The sequence below is a fragment of the Apaloderma vittatum genome, unplaced genomic scaffold (assembly GCF_000703405.1).
Source record: "Apaloderma vittatum isolate BGI_N311 unplaced genomic scaffold, ASM70340v1 scaffold20930, whole genome shotgun sequence".
NCBI lineage: Eukaryota > Metazoa > Chordata > Aves > Trogoniformes > Trogonidae > Apaloderma > Apaloderma vittatum.
Window position 1 is genome coordinate 287 of NW_009696493.1, and position 16,330 is coordinate 16,616.

Here is a 16,330-nt window from a genome sequence, read left to right on the forward strand (position 1 = left end):
GCACTACACAAACGCTGGCCGAGAGCTGAGGGCCTCACGCTGGCCATACTTGTGATCAGGTAAGGGCCCAGTGTCAGCAAAGCATCACCCAAGTGCAGCTGTCTGTAGATTTGGGAGGAGGGAAGAGTCTGGCCACTGGCATTACCATCTTCTATTGCTATAATTTAGTGGGACTAAGTTATTAACAAAAGACTCATTTTAGTGTTAGAGCGTTAAGCAGTCAATTGTGTTAACGTGCACAGTGACCTCACCTTGCTTTCCCATAGTGACCACACTGTGGAATTCCTTTCAGGGACTTCTTTAGCAAGAAAAACAAAAAAATGGGAGCGCTGGGATTACATCTGTAATGTGTTACTCAGGCTGGAAAGTTTCCTTTTAAGCCAGAAACATTTTAGGAGGTGAAGTAGTTCAGTGGGATAAAGCCACAGCTCGCTCCCTGTCCTGCAGATCTGACTTCTGAGAGATTTCTTATGAGGCTGGATGTAACAGGTGCTGGGAGTTCCCTGTATCCCAGGGGTGCGCACTTCCCTAAGGGCAGGCATATACACGCACACACACAGCTGCATAGCATGTGTTCTCTGCTTTCTTATAACAAGTTGTCAGAGACAGCACAGTGAACCATCCCTGTCCATTACTTACTTAATAATTACTGAAACTTCAGCTAAAGGAACCTGCTCAAGGTGTTTTAGTCAATCCCTCAGCCAGATCAGATTTACCTAAACTTCCTCTAACCTGTTCTGAGAAACATCCAACACCCATCTCCTTCCACTTGCAGAAGCCTCAAGTCATTGGTAGGCAAATTTATGATCTCATAAAAGTTGATATACATCCAAATGGCAGTTCCTCTTAGCTCAGAAACATTTTCCTAAATTGCTCTCCTTGAGTCTATCTCATTAATATAAAGTCCACGACACAATCAATCATTCCCATCCCATCAAATTGACCATTTGAGAATGATTACTGAAATTTGAGTTGAAAGAGCCTTCAGAAATGCTCCACGTATATGCAAACATTTCAGATTTTCACTCTTTTTTTTTTTTTAAGGAAGGCATATTCATATGAACAAAAAGAAGCCAACTTTTCTTGAATATAGCGTAAGTAGCTATTTCAGCCACCACAAGGATAATGATACTTTTAGAGAGAGATTATTTTCTGCAGCAGTTCTACATTAAAAAAACCCAGCCAAACACAAATTTGATGCGGTAGGAAGGAAGATGCAAGAGTGATGGAGATTCGTAGGTTCTCAAGATAGACCTACTGTCTGTCTTGTGGCAAACTCTGGCCAAAGTATCTAGGACAGAAAAGGAATAATTTTCACATTCACGTTTTGAGAACTGATACCACTTTTCTCTGCCTGAGGTAAGGAAATATGTACGCCATGTAACACGAAGTGAATTGAGTCGGCACTCCTGGTATTTCACATGAAGCCGGTCTTAATGCAATGACATACAGTACTCCACTGCTCCCTCCTTAATAATAAACCCTGGTATTTAAAGACTGAAAAGTTATGGGGATTCCCAAGGGTTGAAAGTCTCTTGTACAGACAGTGCATAAGTGTGAGGCTCTAGTTGAGAGCGGAGCAGTAGAAATGCCGGTTGTTGACCGTATGTTTTAAAAAATCAATTCTGTGCAACATGTTAATCAGAGCCCACATTATAATGACAGGAAATGCAGAAGGACTTTCACAGATAGGTTTAAATCAGCTGACAGCTACTGAAGTGATCTTGAAATCCACGTTGCAATTGTGGCTGGAGTTAAAATGATGGTAACGCCTTTTCAGTAAAATTGAGCTCTCAGGAGAATGATTTCTCCTCCTTTTGGATTTTAGATCGTTCTGTGCATTATAAATCACTCCTCCACAAAATTTTGGGCATAGGATAAGCCCTTCTAGTAAATCTTCCCCTAACTATTGCAGGTCACCACTAGAAAAAATTGCGGCATCTGAAGGTGTAACGCATTTTATAATGGTGCGTTTGTGTCCTGAGTTATGCAGTTCTAAATTTGGCTGTGTGTGGAGGAATATGCACTGACGTCAGTTTATTCCTTGGAGAATCCATTTAAAAATGTTTGTACATAGTGTTTTAATCAGCTCCCTCTGATTTCAAGAAAATACACACCAAATCTGAAAGGCCGGAGCACCTTCAGGACTTGTCTTCTAGAAGCCTCATTCAGCCAAGACCATTGACCTCTATGGATCCCACAGATGTTAAGTTTTGTAAGGACTGTTTACCAGGGAATAATATCTCTCCCCCATGGCAATGAATGATCAAATGCAAGTGCATTTGTTTGTCTTGGTGCCTCTGGTTTTGTAGGAAGAGAGATGGGTTCTTGAGGTGAAAGGGCATGGCTGACCCTTGAAGGTCACCTAGCTGCTTTTTATCTTTCACTGTAAGATGGTGCTTTTGTCATTTAAAGAGTTTCCTTTCTTCTGAGGTAGGCAAAAGGTGGCAACTTGCCTTCTCTGGATGTAAACCTTAAATCCGAGTGTGCTATTGTGGGTGGCTTTGTCTGTGATGCCAGAGAGAATTTATACCCAGTGGTTAAAGCACCCTGTTGCCTTCCCTCTCATAGACACAAGGAAAGAGCTTTTGTTCAGGTAGGGCATGGTAACTCCACAGCAATATACCTGAATATTTTCAAACACTACACACCAACATTCCTTGTGGTTGTCAGAAGTTGGGGAATGAATTCAAGACCAGTTAGTGACTGGCCATAGCTACAATACTCCTGTTACTGAATTACTCTTTTTGTGTGTGTTTCTCTTGCCCCAGTCTGACACTTGCCTGCAAGTGCCTTTGATTAAGGAGATGCGTGACTTTGCCCATTCTATTGATCAGAATAAATTACCAGCAGCTAATTTATGGACCTCACAAAAGTGCCTTTGACATGGTGAATTGTGCTCTGTTGTTCAGGTAATTGGGTTCTCAGGAAATGTTATTGGTTACTCTACAGTTATCTCCTGTAGAATATTGGCCTGTTTCATGGAAATGGACAAAATCTTTTAGACTTCCAGTTCTTGGAATGTTGTGAATACCGAGTAAGAAGAAAACAAGCATTCTTCTTGATAGTAGTTACTGTTAGAAGAACATTTTGACTCCCATCCCTGATTTCCATAAAAAAGAAAACTACTTTTCTTGTACTTGCTTGGTGGTTGCCAGCATTTGCAGATTCAGCTTAAAATGGGGCACAGTGTGCTACTTAGGACAGTATTGTTGCCAACGGTGAGATTCAGAGTATTATAACTGGTTTTTTGGTGTCTGTTTTTTTGGTACTGTCACACTACTGGAGAACACACCAAACACACAGAAACAGTAAATAGGCAGGAGGACGGTGTTTTTACATGTGGTTGTTTTTACAGCCAGCTTTCATGCCTGCAGGCCATGAAATCTGTGGAAGTGAGAAAAATGCAAACAAATGATCCTTGTGAGGCTGAAAAATAAAAGCAGCTCAAGAGCTCCGTTTGGGTGTTTGCATGAAGAGCTCCTACCTGAAAAAGTTTGGATTCTTGTTTTCTTCTAATGCTGTGAAATAGGCATTTTCTAATTGAAATTACAGGAGGCAAAAACATGGATTAGCTTAAGACAGAAACAGCAAATCCTTTCTGATGATGCCTTCCTCTGGCTGTTCCTGCACGTGCTGCCTTCCTGTACGTTGGTCATACAGCAGTGTGGCATTTTTGACTCATTGCTTTCCCCTAGGTGAGAGGCACATGTAAAGAAGGCTTGTTTTATTTTTTAGTTACTGGATCTAGATCAGTGGAAGGGTTGATCCTAACAGGAGCTGTAGCTTAGTTGGCTTTTGTGTTTGGCTTTGAATACAGTGAAAATCATGTCTCCCCCTGCTGTGAGGTTCTTTCCACGTTAGTCTCACTACTGGCCCAAGGCAATGGCACCAACACAGGGATTCAGGTGGTCCTTCACGTAGCAAAACCTCTATTTGATCAAAGCCCTGAAGAGTAGAAGAGCACAGACTGGCAATATTTGATGGGGAATCACTGCAGGGAGATACAGCTTGGGATGCCATATACCCAGCAGAGTGCTTTTGCGTAAGCCTGCATCACAGTTTTCTCCCTCAATATCGAGAGTCAAATCCATAGAGTCTCAGTGTGATGTAGCCAGAGGCAGGTCTGGCTGGCTTGGGTGTGCTCCTCTGGCCAGGCACAAACAGAGGAATGCATGTGTGCCCCCAGCACCTGCCACGGTGGCCAAGCGCAGCACAGAGTTTGGATGGGCTTTGGTTTTCTCTCAGTCCTGCAAGAGCAGTGCTAAGTGCTGTCAGGAGGTTTTATTTATAGCCCAGAAGCTCTGGAAGTCTCATCTCAGGAAGTGCCAAACTTTTTTAATTCCCATGGGAACAGCAACCCACACAACCACTCCACGAGTTTTGTGCCAAACAGACCTGTCGGGTCCTGGTGTGGCTGGAATGAAGGCGCTGCATTGGTGGGAGTATAGAATCATAGAGTCCTATGGTCTCCCCTGAGCCTCCTTTTGTCCAGGCTAAATAACCCCAGTTCCTTCAGCTGCTTCTCATAGGACTTGTTATCTGGATCCTTCACCAGCTTTGTTGCTGCTCTCTAGACATGCTCCAGCACCTCAGTTTCTTGTAGCGAGGGGCCCAGAACTGAACACAGGATTCAAGGTGCAGCCTCAGCAGTGCCGAGTACAGGGGGACAATCACTTCCCTGGTCCTACTGGACACACTTTCTGATACAGGCAAACTTACTGAGGGTGCAATCCATCCCCTCATCCAGATCACTTTTGGCATCTTTCTGGCCAATGGCCACATCAGTTTCTCTATGTGCAGTTTCCTTCCTTGGAAGAACATGGTGCTTACACCAGGAGTTTGTCCATCAAGAAGCTTTGTAGTCCCCAGAGGGAAGGAATGGTTAAGGAACAGCCCAATTCAGTCCAGTCCCAGTACTCATAGCTGAAGGAGGACTGTGGGCAGCCACCATCAGCCATTAGTTCTGTAGGAGCTCTGTGATTCTTAGAACACCCCCAAGTTTTGAGTTATCAAGTGCCCCTTGTTGCAGCTGCATCAACTGCAGAATAGCTCATTTACCGAGCACAACAATGGGCTCATGTTTGGGCAGGATTCCACTGCCAGTCTGTGCCTGACCGGGAGACCTTTGATATTTTGGCTGGCAGACCAGTTGTCTCTGCCCTGCTTGGTATTTCCCTTAAAAATATGCTCTAGGTTGTTCTTTCTTCAGGAGACATTACCCTTCCTCCCACTCATTCCTGAGTCCAGACATCACTGCAAATGCTCTTTGCTGAAAGGTCCGCTGCTTTCTCCACTGAGCATTCGGACCCACTACCCGCTGCTTCCTCGCCAGACAGCACAGTGTTCCAGCTCAGGAGGTATCTCTCAGGTCCTGCACCTGGACACATCTGTGTTTCCAGCTTTGCTTCCTGGAGGGGATGTTTTAAACGTACAGTACAGCTGCGTGCTCTCAGCATCAACATGAGCAGTGGGCTGCTTTGGGCTGGTATTTCCAGTAGTTTCTCATGCTGCTGCTTTTTGTGGATATCTTTGCCTGCTGTTACTCAGGGATGACAAGACATAATGGAGGAGTTTGCAAATTGTTCTGATGGGAAGAGCACACCTGCCTATACTATGCCTGCCTTTTGATCCTGTTGATACTTTGATCTACTTCTTGCCTTTGAAGTTACGTGAAGTTTTCTTTTTCCTCCTTTTTTAGAGAAAAAAGGTTTAGAGAGACATGGAGCTTGAAAGAATAATTCAAGACACACTGACACGCTTCATCCAATCCCACATCCCTGCAGCAGACCTCAGGTATGTTGAGACAGGAAGATCCAATATCGTTATTCTAGCTTGAACTCTGCATTAATTGTCCCTCTACACTTGATACTGAACTCTGTAACTTTCCTGTGTTTCGTGTTCCTTTTCCTTAAGTGAGATCCAGGATGCAGGTAATTTGTACAGGCTCTGATGTCAATGCTTGAACAACTACCGTTTTGCATTGCAATCTAGCAATGTCACTTCTTTGACAACCAAGATGATTAATTTCCTGTCCAGTAATATTCATTGGGATATGGGATTCCCCTCATTCCACAGTGCCTCCAAAGGGCTTTCTGAGCAGCATAATGCTGTGCCGAGGCTCTCCCTATTTTGAACTCTGCATTCACGTGCAGATACAGCCACCTTGAGGTGGCTGGTTTTGCAGCTGGTGGCAGCAGTGACATGAGTGTGGAGAGCAGCAAGCAGAGAACATGGGATCCCATAGAAATTTCAACTTGAGAGACTATGATGACCTCACGTGAAAGATCAGTCAGCACAGAAAATGCAGGGTTTGAGCACTTGGAATATTTTGGTTAGTTTAGGTGGAGTTTTCATTCAGTGCTGCCCAGGAAGCAAGACAGCATGCAGCATTTTATCTGTGAATGCTTCCCGCTCAACCACTGATCACCTGCTACCAGGTTTTATTGGTGGGATTTGCCCATATGATATAGTCCACATAGGTCCTGCTGCTGCTCTGTTAGAAAGACACAAGGCTAGGGGGAATGGGGATGGAAAGAGAAAAAAAAATAGGCTGTCATGTCCTGTGTTCTCTCTGTCTCCAGTGGGATGGATGATGTTTTCTTCTCTTATATCACGAGTGTCCTGGAAGAGCTGGGCTCACCAGAGTCCTCCGAGGAGACTTTTGACATGGATGCCTTTGTAGAAATGATGGAGGCGTATATTCCTGGTTTTGCAGAAATCCACAGGTATGCAGATTTCTAACAGAACGAGAGGTAATGGGCACAAACTTGAACATAGGAAGTTCCATCTAAACATGAGGAGCAACTTCTTTACTTTGAGAGAGGCAGAGCATTGGAACAGGCTGCCCAGAGAGCTGGTGGAGTCTCCATCTCTGGAGACATTCAAAACCCACCTGGATGCCCCCCTGTGCAGGCTGCTTTAGGTGAACCTGCTCTGGCAGGAGGGTTGGACTAGATGATCTCCAGAGGTCCCTTCCAACCCCTGCCATTCTGTAATTCTGTGTCAATGTTACTGCTTTGTATGTGGATGCCATGAACTAGGGGTCTAGATCCAAGCCCCTCAGTACCATAAATTATTTTGTTATACTCAACTGAGGATGTTTTAGTACCAAACCTGTGCCATTGTGATTAAGCCAGTCTTTGCCTGAATACACAGGTGCTAATCCCAGTAAAGTTTACAAGTAGGTCCTTGGCCATCTGAAATAACAGTTTACTTTATTGGGCTTCCCATCAAGCCTTGTCTTTCTATAATGAGGTAGCCAAATTGGACAGGCTACTGCTTTTATTCCTCACACTAATTATACAGCTTCTGTCTCTTGCAGTGGGGATGTTTGTGAAATGATGTTCTCCCTCTCAGAAAGGCTCAGTGAAGCTCGCAAGAAAGGTGAGTTTTACACAGGCTATTTCAGCACAAAAAGATACATTCTGAACATGTTTGCAGTCTTAGCATTTGGAGTTGAGCAATGTCATAGGATAAAATACAGTCTTGTTTGTCACAGTTAAGATCTCATATGGCAGCCTGAATTGACTGACTGTTCAGTTGGGTTCTTGATACTGACACACGGGAGGTTTGAGTCATATGGAATACCGTCCAAGACATGCTGGGGTGAAAAACACTTGATCAAATCTCCACATAGCTCTGTTGAGATCAGATCCAGAGTAATAAGGAAGAAATAGCAGATACAGGGCTGTTTGTTGAAATTCTGCCATAGATTAATTCTGAAAGTGAGGATTTCTGCCTACCTCTGATAGCCATCTGCCTACGTGACACTACCACTGGGTGGCCCATATCAGGTGCATCATCAAACAGAGAATCCACCACATTATGTGTATCACTTCTATACTTTGACCATTGTCAAAATTCACTTCCCATTCACCCATGAACTCTGGCCTGCATGCAAAATAAGTAAGGACGTGATCTGGCCTGCACTACATGGGACTGCAAAAGACTACACTATCCCGATGGCCCTTTCCAACCTCACATTCATAGATCAGCTTGGCTGCTATATTAATCAGCCTCAAAGGTACTTCCCACTAACGAACAGACAGGTGAAGTGTCTGAATAGTAAACCTTTCAGGACGCACCAGTCTGGGTTTTGCTTATACAGTAACATCACTGCTGTCATGCTGGAAGGCTACACAGTGTAGAGCAGACAGTCCTATCTTTTAACTTACTTGCTGCTTTCTTGAACTTGACAAAGTCTACTGCTCTGCTCTTATCACCTGCATCCTACCCTTTGAGGATCCTGGTGTAGCCAGAGTGTGGAGGGACAGCACCATCCCAGTTTTAGAGAGGACAGAAGTGAAACGATTCTTACAGTGACTCAGGAAAAGCGCATGAAGAGATGTGTCAGAGTAACCTGATCACAGCATGTGCTGGCTCACATACAGCCTGGGGACTATCAGAGTGTATTCCCCAGTTTAAACTCCAAACCACACCTTAGTTCAAAGTTAGAGCCAACACCATGGAATTCTTAGAAACCTAACAAAAGTACTGTAAGCATCCACAGCCGAAGCGCTAGAGGGCCAAGAATTGACAGATAGAATTGAATTCACAAGGACCCGATAAGGCCTGGAATCGCAGCACTCGGGCACTCCAGCACGCACTAGCACTGCCTTCCTGCAAGTCAGCATCAGCAGAGCTGCATCTGTGCCCACTGAGGGCAGGAAGGACAGGATCACTTCCCAGTCTTGTCACTTAAAGAATCTGCTTTGGCACACGATGCATTAGCAGACTAATGCCAACAGAAAGCACAAAGCTCTAGCCTTAACGCGACTGTTCCTCAGGAAATATCATTATGTCTTTAAGAAAAACCTGGCCAAAATGCCGTCGAAAGTGAGAGCGAAACACCCTCGGAAGACCTGACCCAGGGCCAGGAGCCTGGAGCTGAAGCCTGCAATGGGGAAAGGCTGTGCACTCCAGCAGATGGAGCCGGGGCTCAGGTAGGAACATCCCCCAGAAGAGCAGGAGCACTGGGCCAGTCACCTAGCACTAGGCTATCAGCACAACCAGAGAGCTTTTCTTGGCTCTGGAAGGAACCACAGCTGTGACAGCATCACTGGTGGCTGTCATCTCCTTCATTGTGTGGCCTGAGCAAGACTGTGTCAGTAAGTGGAAAAAGAAAATTATGTGCTGACAGAAGAGTATGAGCCATCGTTCTGGCTCATGCTTTCCAGCCCCTGAAAAGGATGAGCCAGAGCAATGGCTCAGAGAACCTGTCCCAGTGCTTTCAGAGATCCCACAGCAGCACCACAGCAATGCCTCTGCAGCACTAGCCAGGCTCCATCCCACTCCACCCTGTTCCCCTAGCCTCACTCCACAGTTTGTGCTGGATCACCGTTTCTCTATCGTGCAGTGTCTGCACAGGAAGTGGTTACATGTGGATGTCGGTGACACCGATCCCAATCCCAGTGACCTCCTGTGCTGTGGGATTACTGAGCTGTACAGCACCAAGTCACGGGCCCAGTCCTGATCCTGCAGCATTACCCTTGCTACAGGCATTGCAGCACCTGGCAGATCCCTCCCCAACTCCTTCCCCCTGCTCCGCTTGCTGTTTTCTCCAGTACTGACCTCTTCCGGCTCTGCAGCACGATCACTCTGTGTCCACAGCCTCCCAGAAAATGTTGCTGTTGCACTTCCTTCCAATGGAGCCACAGGTCACTGTTTCGCAGTCCCTTCCCTTTCTGATCAAAGCACATAAAACTTGACAAGGTGAGCAGGAAATAAAGCATTCGCACTATGGTGTCCAGAAAGCTCACTCCTAAGGAGAGGCATAGCAGAGCCACAGAGGTGAGCCAGTTCACAGCAGCCCTACTTTAAAGAAAGTTGAAATACAGAGGGAGGAGATTGAAGAAGAGTGCTGCTTTGTTCCTCCAAATACACAATCCCCTGTTAGCTTCAGAAATGGAATTTAGTTGTGCTTGTAAGGAGACAGCACCTTCAGCTAAGGGCAATTCCCTAACAAGTGAAAACCAGAGAGGCCCTTTTCAATAGCCTTCTCCTCACGGAGAGCTTAACTCTGCCTCTTTCTTCAACTAGGAAGGTGATGACTTGAAGGATGGGGTGGAGCTGCTACTGGAGATGTTCCCAGCCTGCACTGTGAGCCAGGCAGAGAAGGCACTCGCCATGGCCTTGGGGAACTTGGAGGAGGCAGTGCAGTTGATTGTGGAGGAGAAGGTGGAAATTGGCCCAGCAGGTGCAAGTGTGAAGGTACTGTACTCTGAGCTTGGTGGCAGCAGGACAAGAGCTCAGGGACACACAGGTGTCCCAGCTGTCTGCTGCAAGCAGCTTTGACCACAGGAACTTTCTAGGCAATGAGCCAGGAGGATTACCCAGAGCAACAACCCCCCTCCCTCCCTTGCCTCTCCGAGGACAGGCTGTCAGCACCCCAGTGGAGCTGTGGCTGGCACCCCCTTCCCACAGGGCCTGGAATGCTCCACCAGCAGCTGGGCTCACCAAGCTAGTAGGAGTTAGCTATACGCCCCACATGTTGTGCCACTCACCCACCTTGTCTCCTCCCAGGAACTGGCACGGCCCCGCAGAGCACCCAACCATGAGGAACTAAAACAGGTTATCCTGCAAAAGTAAGTACACAGCAACAAAGAACACCTTATTCTGTTCCTGGTAAAGGAACAGGTGGCAGTTACGTGAAAGTCAGGCTGATAGTTCAGTCTATAAAGAACTTGAGGTCTATGATGCTTAGTAAGGATGCCATCAAGCTGAGTTGGGTATAAATGAACACATCTAAGCACAGGGGGGAACAATAACAGGTTTGGGTTTCATTCAGATCTCTGGCACAGAAACAGGTTACCTGCACCAGCTGGGTCATGGCACTGGCTGTTTGAGCTTTCAGCCTTCTACATGTACAGCATAAATCACAGTAAATCACAGTACTGTCAGCTGAGGTCCCCATAAATGTTCAAGGCACAAACATCATGCTGCAGCTCAGGTAACACATGGTGACTTGGAGAACTACAGCAACTCATTCATACCTCCATCCTTGGAGACAGTTCAAACAAGGCTAAAGATATATTTAAGAGACTGCCTGTACAGCAGCAATGAGAAGATGAAATCTCAGTTGCTGAAGGTGTGAATTCAGTGCATTAAAGGAAACCTCTGAAGGCCCCCTATGGACCTCTTGGGAATGTAAGTGGCTTTAAGTTGGCTTACCTTTATTCATTTGCAAAAGCATTTAAATCTCAATAGGAGAAGCCACCTTGTGGTTTCATTGATCTGCTTTAAGATCTCAGCTTTCCCAGTATACTCCTGCAGGCATGCAGAGCCCACATGTCTATCAGCCACAGTTTACATCTTCCCCAGTGACAGAATAAACAGTCGATGGGCAAGAGAAGATAAAGTAAGGCAGAATGGCATCTAGGCATAATTAGCAATCCCCGTCCTTGCCCATCTCCTGTGCAGGCTTGTTTCAGAGTGACACATAAGGGAATAAAAAAGCACAAGCTGCTTGTTACATTTCTGGGAACTTTAATGACATTTTGGCAACATCCTGTACTTTAAACATCACTCAAGCAAAGGTACAGAGAGCAGATCACCATAGCTGAAGATACACAGGAGCAACTATACTAACTACTGAGGTGGGAGTAATGGTCAGCTGTGCTGTCAGCCTGCTAAACCAGCACCAAAGTCTAAAGCATAGTAACTCAGCAGTAGAGCAAGCAAATGCTTGGACCCTCATGTTTCAGTCATATAGGGAATGAGGTGATACTTTTCTGACGTTGCTTCCAGCACAGATCTGTTTTGTAGTAGGTAGAGTGTGAAATGAAAACCAGCTCTTCAGGGCAGAAGCAGCCAGCATGGCCTGTAATCTCACCTCTGTCTCCTTTGGCTGCCATCACCTGGGCTGAGGAGCAAAGCTGTAGAGCACACCAGATCTCAGCACCTCTCAGTTGTGCAGGGGCTGTTAGTATTCTCAATGGCCTGAGTTTCCAGTGCCCTTCACACACAGCCAAGGATGCTACTCCAGGAAAATCCTGCTGGATTCTCAGCAGAAGGACAACACATTTGTCTCATCCAGAGGGGAACATTAAGTGCTCCTAGCTGCAATCTAGGCAAGTAGAATACATTGCAGAGCCACAAACCAGCCCGGGCAGAAAGGATATAGGCTGTGAATAGCCCCAGGCAGTGCTTGTTACAGTGTTCACTAAATGCTGTTTCTGTTCCAGATACATGATGGTGGATAGCGCAGACGATCAGAAAACACATCGGCCAGCTCCACCCAAAGAGGTAAGAAGAGCAACCAGCAGTTTAAAAGTCCTTTGGCTACAAGGTTTAAAAATCAAGCTGCAAGTCAAAAAGCAACAGAGCAGACCACAGGCACGACTGTTCAGGGAGCCCACTGGTCAGCAAACAGGAAAGAAGCTCAGCTAAGGTGCTGCAGGGTCTGTCAGTTCCTACCATTCCCGACTAGCATGGCTCCTGCTTGTCCCCCATCAGACAGCTTCCTCCCCCAGTTGTGGCTAAGATTCCCAACACAAGAGATGACTAAAGCAGCCCACCCCACTCTTCCTGCACCTGTCCTCCAGAGCACAGGTCTGCTTCTGGTCGTCCCCTCCCCTTCCCTAGCAGCGTGGCTGTCCATCCACTCAGTGTTACTGTCTTTCCAGGCACCCAAGAAGTTGATCCGCTATATCGATAACCAGGTGGTGAGTACAAAGGGAGAGCGGTACAAAGACATCAAGAAGCCCGAGAGTGAGGAGATGAAGAGAACCTACATCAGCCTCAAACCAGCCAGGAAGTACAAGTTCCACTGACATGCAGGTCCTCCTGCTGTTCAGCCTCCACCTTGCTGGCCAGGCATGGCAGGATGGACATGTGGCACTAGGGATGAGGGGACTCCTCCACCTGCCACTAACTGGAACTAACCTGGGAGCCAGGACGCTGCGTCCAGCTTCCTCAGCTAACCCAGTTGACAAGGAAGAGAATTCTCTCCTTGTGTAGCTGTCCCTCTGGCCCCAGGGCACACCGCAGTGATTCTCTGGGGTCTGGGCATTCTCCCCTGTTTCTTGCATGGGACACTTTTAGATCTACAATGTGGCTTGTGCTTTTGCAGCAAGCTTTCTACAAGTCTGTGTGCACTGCTGCTTTAAATTGAGTGCCAGTGTAATAAAGATGATGTGAGTTGGTGTGGAGTTCAGCCAGAACATGCACATGCCTTATGGACACTGCCTCCAATCCTTCCCAGGGCCAAAGATAGGAGCAGGGTCATCCTCTCTTCCCCTAATTACTCCCTTCATCATGTTTACCACAAACTGTGGCTGGTGTGTGGTTAACCACATAGCAGATACAAAAGTTGGGACTGAACTCCAGAGCTAGGCTGTCTGCCAACACAACCTGCATCACTCCATCAACTCCAGCTGACAGCATGGCCAGGGCTCCTAACATTTCTCACCACTTTTCAGTGCCAAAGCTCCAGCCACACAACACAGAACAGGATATAGCAGCAGGCCTGGGTGCTACAAATATTTAAGTCAGAAGCTAGAAGAAACAAATGGCCATGACCAACTGCTTTCAGTGACAGCACAGCTAGCTTTGGTGGTTTTCTGTCAGTGAAACTGCTGTTAGGAGCATGTTCCCCTGAAATCAACTCCCACCTTGCACAAGCCTAAACCAGCACCCTATGCATGGACAGACACACTGTCTGTGCCAAGGCCATGCCCGGCTGGCCAGTGCAGCTGGGCTCACTCCGCCCTCCTTCTGGAGCCCAGAGGGGCCTGCCCTCTGCTGCATCTGGCCCAGTTTGTTCCATAGCTCTGCTGGCATGCCCTGCACACCCACCCCAGGGGACAGTCCCCATCAAACACTCTCCTGCTCTCTGGAGAGCTGCCACTTTGAGATTTAGAATACAACAAACAATAAATCCTATTTATTAGCTGGCCTGGCCAAGGCCTGTTCAGCACCATGACGTTTCTTGCAAGTCAGTCGCTCTCGCCACGCCACTGCAGAGGGAGTTACTTTCCCCAGAGGCACCAACGAAGCCCACTCGTGAATATCCAGTGGCTGCTAAACAGCCCCAGAGAGGAGAGTGAGCCCCACTTAGGCCAGCCTCACCAACGGGACCGACCTCTCCCTCTGCACATCTCCACAGCAGCCAGTTCCAGCATCCTCCCGGGATCCCAGCGTTGCGTCAGTCCCCCCCTCCCCGGCAGCAGCAGTTCTAGATCTGGAGGTTCATGATAGGGGCGAAGCCAACCACGTCCTGCAGGAGAACAAGAGCTCTCTGCAGTGGAGGCTCCACATCTAGCTCCACCCCACGGCTTCGGAGGATGCTCAGGCTGGATTCGGCCACGTTGTGGCAATGCTTCACCTTCAGTGAGCGCAGCTTGGGACAGTACTCAGCCAGGACCCTGCCAAGAAAGGGAGCACATGCGGGTTGCAAGCCAGGACTCCTAAGTGCACCTCTCACCCTCTTCTCCACTCCCAGCAGCCCAGCACTCACAGCTGTGCCACACATGCACCATACTTTGGGAGCAGCACTCTGGAGGTCTGAGACAAAGTCAAGGGATGCGGTTGGATCCCAGACCTATGCTCCACCACATGCTGGGAAGTTTGCTGTTACTAGCACACAGTGCCTCTTCCGAAAGGTCTGCTAGTGGCTTCTCCCTCAGATTAACCTCTTACTACTTTCAACATGAAGGAATCTGACTTTTCTCTCTGGATCTCTTCCTCTCCCCAACCCCAGACACCTGTCATCCCCAGGTTCCCACACTGCTCAGTGTACCTGATGGAGTCATTCTTTACTCGCAGACACCCCGTGAGGTCCAGGTGCTCCAGTTCGGGGCAGCACTTGGCAATCTCCTCCACTGCCACGTCGCCCACGTTGGCATTGACAGCCAGCGACAGAGACTTGAGCCTGCTGCACTTCTGCACCAGGTAGCAGATGGCCTCGTCCTTCAGCTGGCGACAGGCCGTCAGGTCCACAGCCTCCAGGGCCTTGCAGTGGTCAGCCAGGCTGCGCAGGGACAGGCTGTCCACCCACTCGCAGTGAGCCAGTGAGAGCCGGCGCAGGTTGGGGCAGCTCAGCGAGATGGCCACCAGCGCGTGGCGGCTGAGCTGGGCACAGCCCTTCAGCTGGATCTGGTGCAGGTGGTGGTTCTGCCCAATGACCGGGAGCAGCTCCCTGTCTGTCAGCCAGTTGGAGCAGTTTTGGAGTGCCAGCTGCTGCAGTACCTCGTTGTCCTTCAGCAGATTAATGAAAGCAGCTCGAGGGATGGCAGGTCCAATCTGCATGGGGAACCCAGGAAGAATAAGGCATCCCCCAGGGTCTCAGATCAGCCTGATCCTCACCAAATACTCCTTCCCCTCCTTTCTTCCACTGTGACAGTGGTGACCCAAGTCACCTGCTCGCCTCATCCCAGGACAAACCCTCTCATCACACTCTCCTCCCCTCATGCCAAGGCTACTGCCACAAACTACAAGGTGCTCTGGCTTCTCCATCCCCCGTCATCATCCCTGTGTTTATATACTTGTGATGGGCTGCACATCTCTGCTCTCCAAAAACCCTTTGTTAGACCACTCTGTCCTTGCAGTGACACCTGTCTTTCCAACACCCAGATAGTGTCTCCCAGGGCCAGCACAAGCTTTCCCTGAAGAACAGGCACAGAGTTATCTCCCATCAGACCCACCCTACTGCACAACCTCCATGAGAAGGCCATGCCACTCTGGAGCTTGCTTGTGTTTCTACCAGCCAGTGCCCCATAATGGCCTGGGCGGAGCTTGCAGGCTTACTCCTCCCAAGGCTTCTTGCTAAAGACATTAGCATTGCTGGGCCCTGAATCACAGCTTCTCCTCCCTGAGCCCATCTGTCCAGTCTAACACCGGAACCATTAACCCAGGCCATGAGCAGAAACGAGCCTCCTTGCCAGGAGTTTCTTCTCCCCACGTAGTCAGGTACTCCCTTGTTAGCTCCAGAGCAGTAGGACATCTGCATCTCCCCCAGCCTCAGAGCCATCCAATACCTGACTTGAGTCAAAGCAGCGCATGTTGGCCAGGTACAGCTGGATGAGAGACTGGAATGCCTTGCTGACCCTCTGCAGGCTCAGGAGCTGCTGCAGTGGCAGATGACAGAGGATATGTGGAACCAAGATGTCTTCCCAGGGTAGGTCCAGGAGGCATCCCCTGGAGGGGTTCAAACTCATCATCGGATGCCAGGGAGCCAGGCTACAGCGAGAGCCAGGCTAGATCACCTCACATCTACTGCCGGGAGCTTCTAGGAGGAACAGCCGGAAAGAAACACTCAGTGATGTTTCCCAGTGTCAGCCCACAGGGTAAAACCCCTTGGCTAGCCAGCAGCAGGGCACACACTTGCCAC

At 48.2% G+C, this 16,330-nt stretch overlaps 2 protein-coding genes across 2 annotated transcripts; one reads left to right on the top strand and one right to left on the bottom strand.

The window, feature by feature from the left end:
• Positions 1 to 5,701: 5,701 nt before the first annotated feature.
• CUEDC2 (CUE domain containing 2) lies at positions 5,702 to 13,156 on the top strand. The gene is made up of 8 exons (XM_009875091.1): positions 5,702 to 5,796; positions 6,585 to 6,728; positions 7,325 to 7,386; positions 8,812 to 8,945; positions 10,042 to 10,212; positions 10,525 to 10,586; positions 12,186 to 12,246; positions 12,627 to 13,156. Exons 1-8 carry the CDS (start codon positions 5,723 to 5,725, stop codon positions 12,771 to 12,773), a joined length of 855 nt encoding a protein of 284 aa, XP_009873393.1. The 5' UTR covers positions 5,702 to 5,722; the 3' UTR covers positions 12,774 to 13,156.
• Positions 13,157 to 14,098: 942 nt separating this feature from the next.
• On the bottom strand, positions 14,099 to 16,248 carry FBXL15 (F-box and leucine-rich repeat protein 15). Its single transcript, XM_009875101.1, has 3 exons — positions 15,978 to 16,248; positions 14,741 to 15,243; positions 14,099 to 14,366 (listed from the first exon to the last, which is right to left on the bottom strand). The coding sequence occupies exons 1-3, from the start codon at positions 16,158 to 16,160 to the stop codon at positions 14,177 to 14,179; spliced, it is 876 nt and encodes a 291-aa protein (XP_009873403.1). The 5' UTR covers positions 16,161 to 16,248; the 3' UTR covers positions 14,099 to 14,176.
• Between the last annotated feature and the right edge of the window lie 82 nt (positions 16,249 to 16,330).

Excerpts from the sequence above, each read along its gene's own strand:
- CUEDC2 (XM_009875091.1), top strand. The coding sequence starts at position 5,723 with ATGGAGCTTGAAAGAATAATTCAAGACACACTGACACGCTTCATCCAA. Across the intron at positions 5,797-6,584 it reads ATCCCTGCAGCAGACCTCAG|TGGGATGGATGATGTTTTCT; the intron begins GTATGTTGAGAC and ends CTCTGTCTCCAG. Across the intron at positions 6,729-7,324 it reads GGTTTTGCAGAAATCCACAG|TGGGGATGTTTGTGAAATGA; the intron begins GTATGCAGATTT and ends TGTCTCTTGCAG.
- FBXL15 (XM_009875101.1), bottom strand. The coding sequence starts at position 16,160 with ATGATGAGTTTGAACCCCTCCAGGGGATGCCTCCTGGACCTACCCTGG. Across the intron at positions 15,244-15,977 it reads GCTGCTTTGACTCAAGTCAG|ATTGGACCTGCCATCCCTCG; the intron begins GTATTGGATGGC and ends TTCCCCATGCAG. Across the intron at positions 14,367-14,740 it reads GTAAAGAATGACTCCATCAG|GGTCCTGGCTGAGTACTGTC; the intron begins GTACACTGAGCA and ends CTTTCTTGGCAG.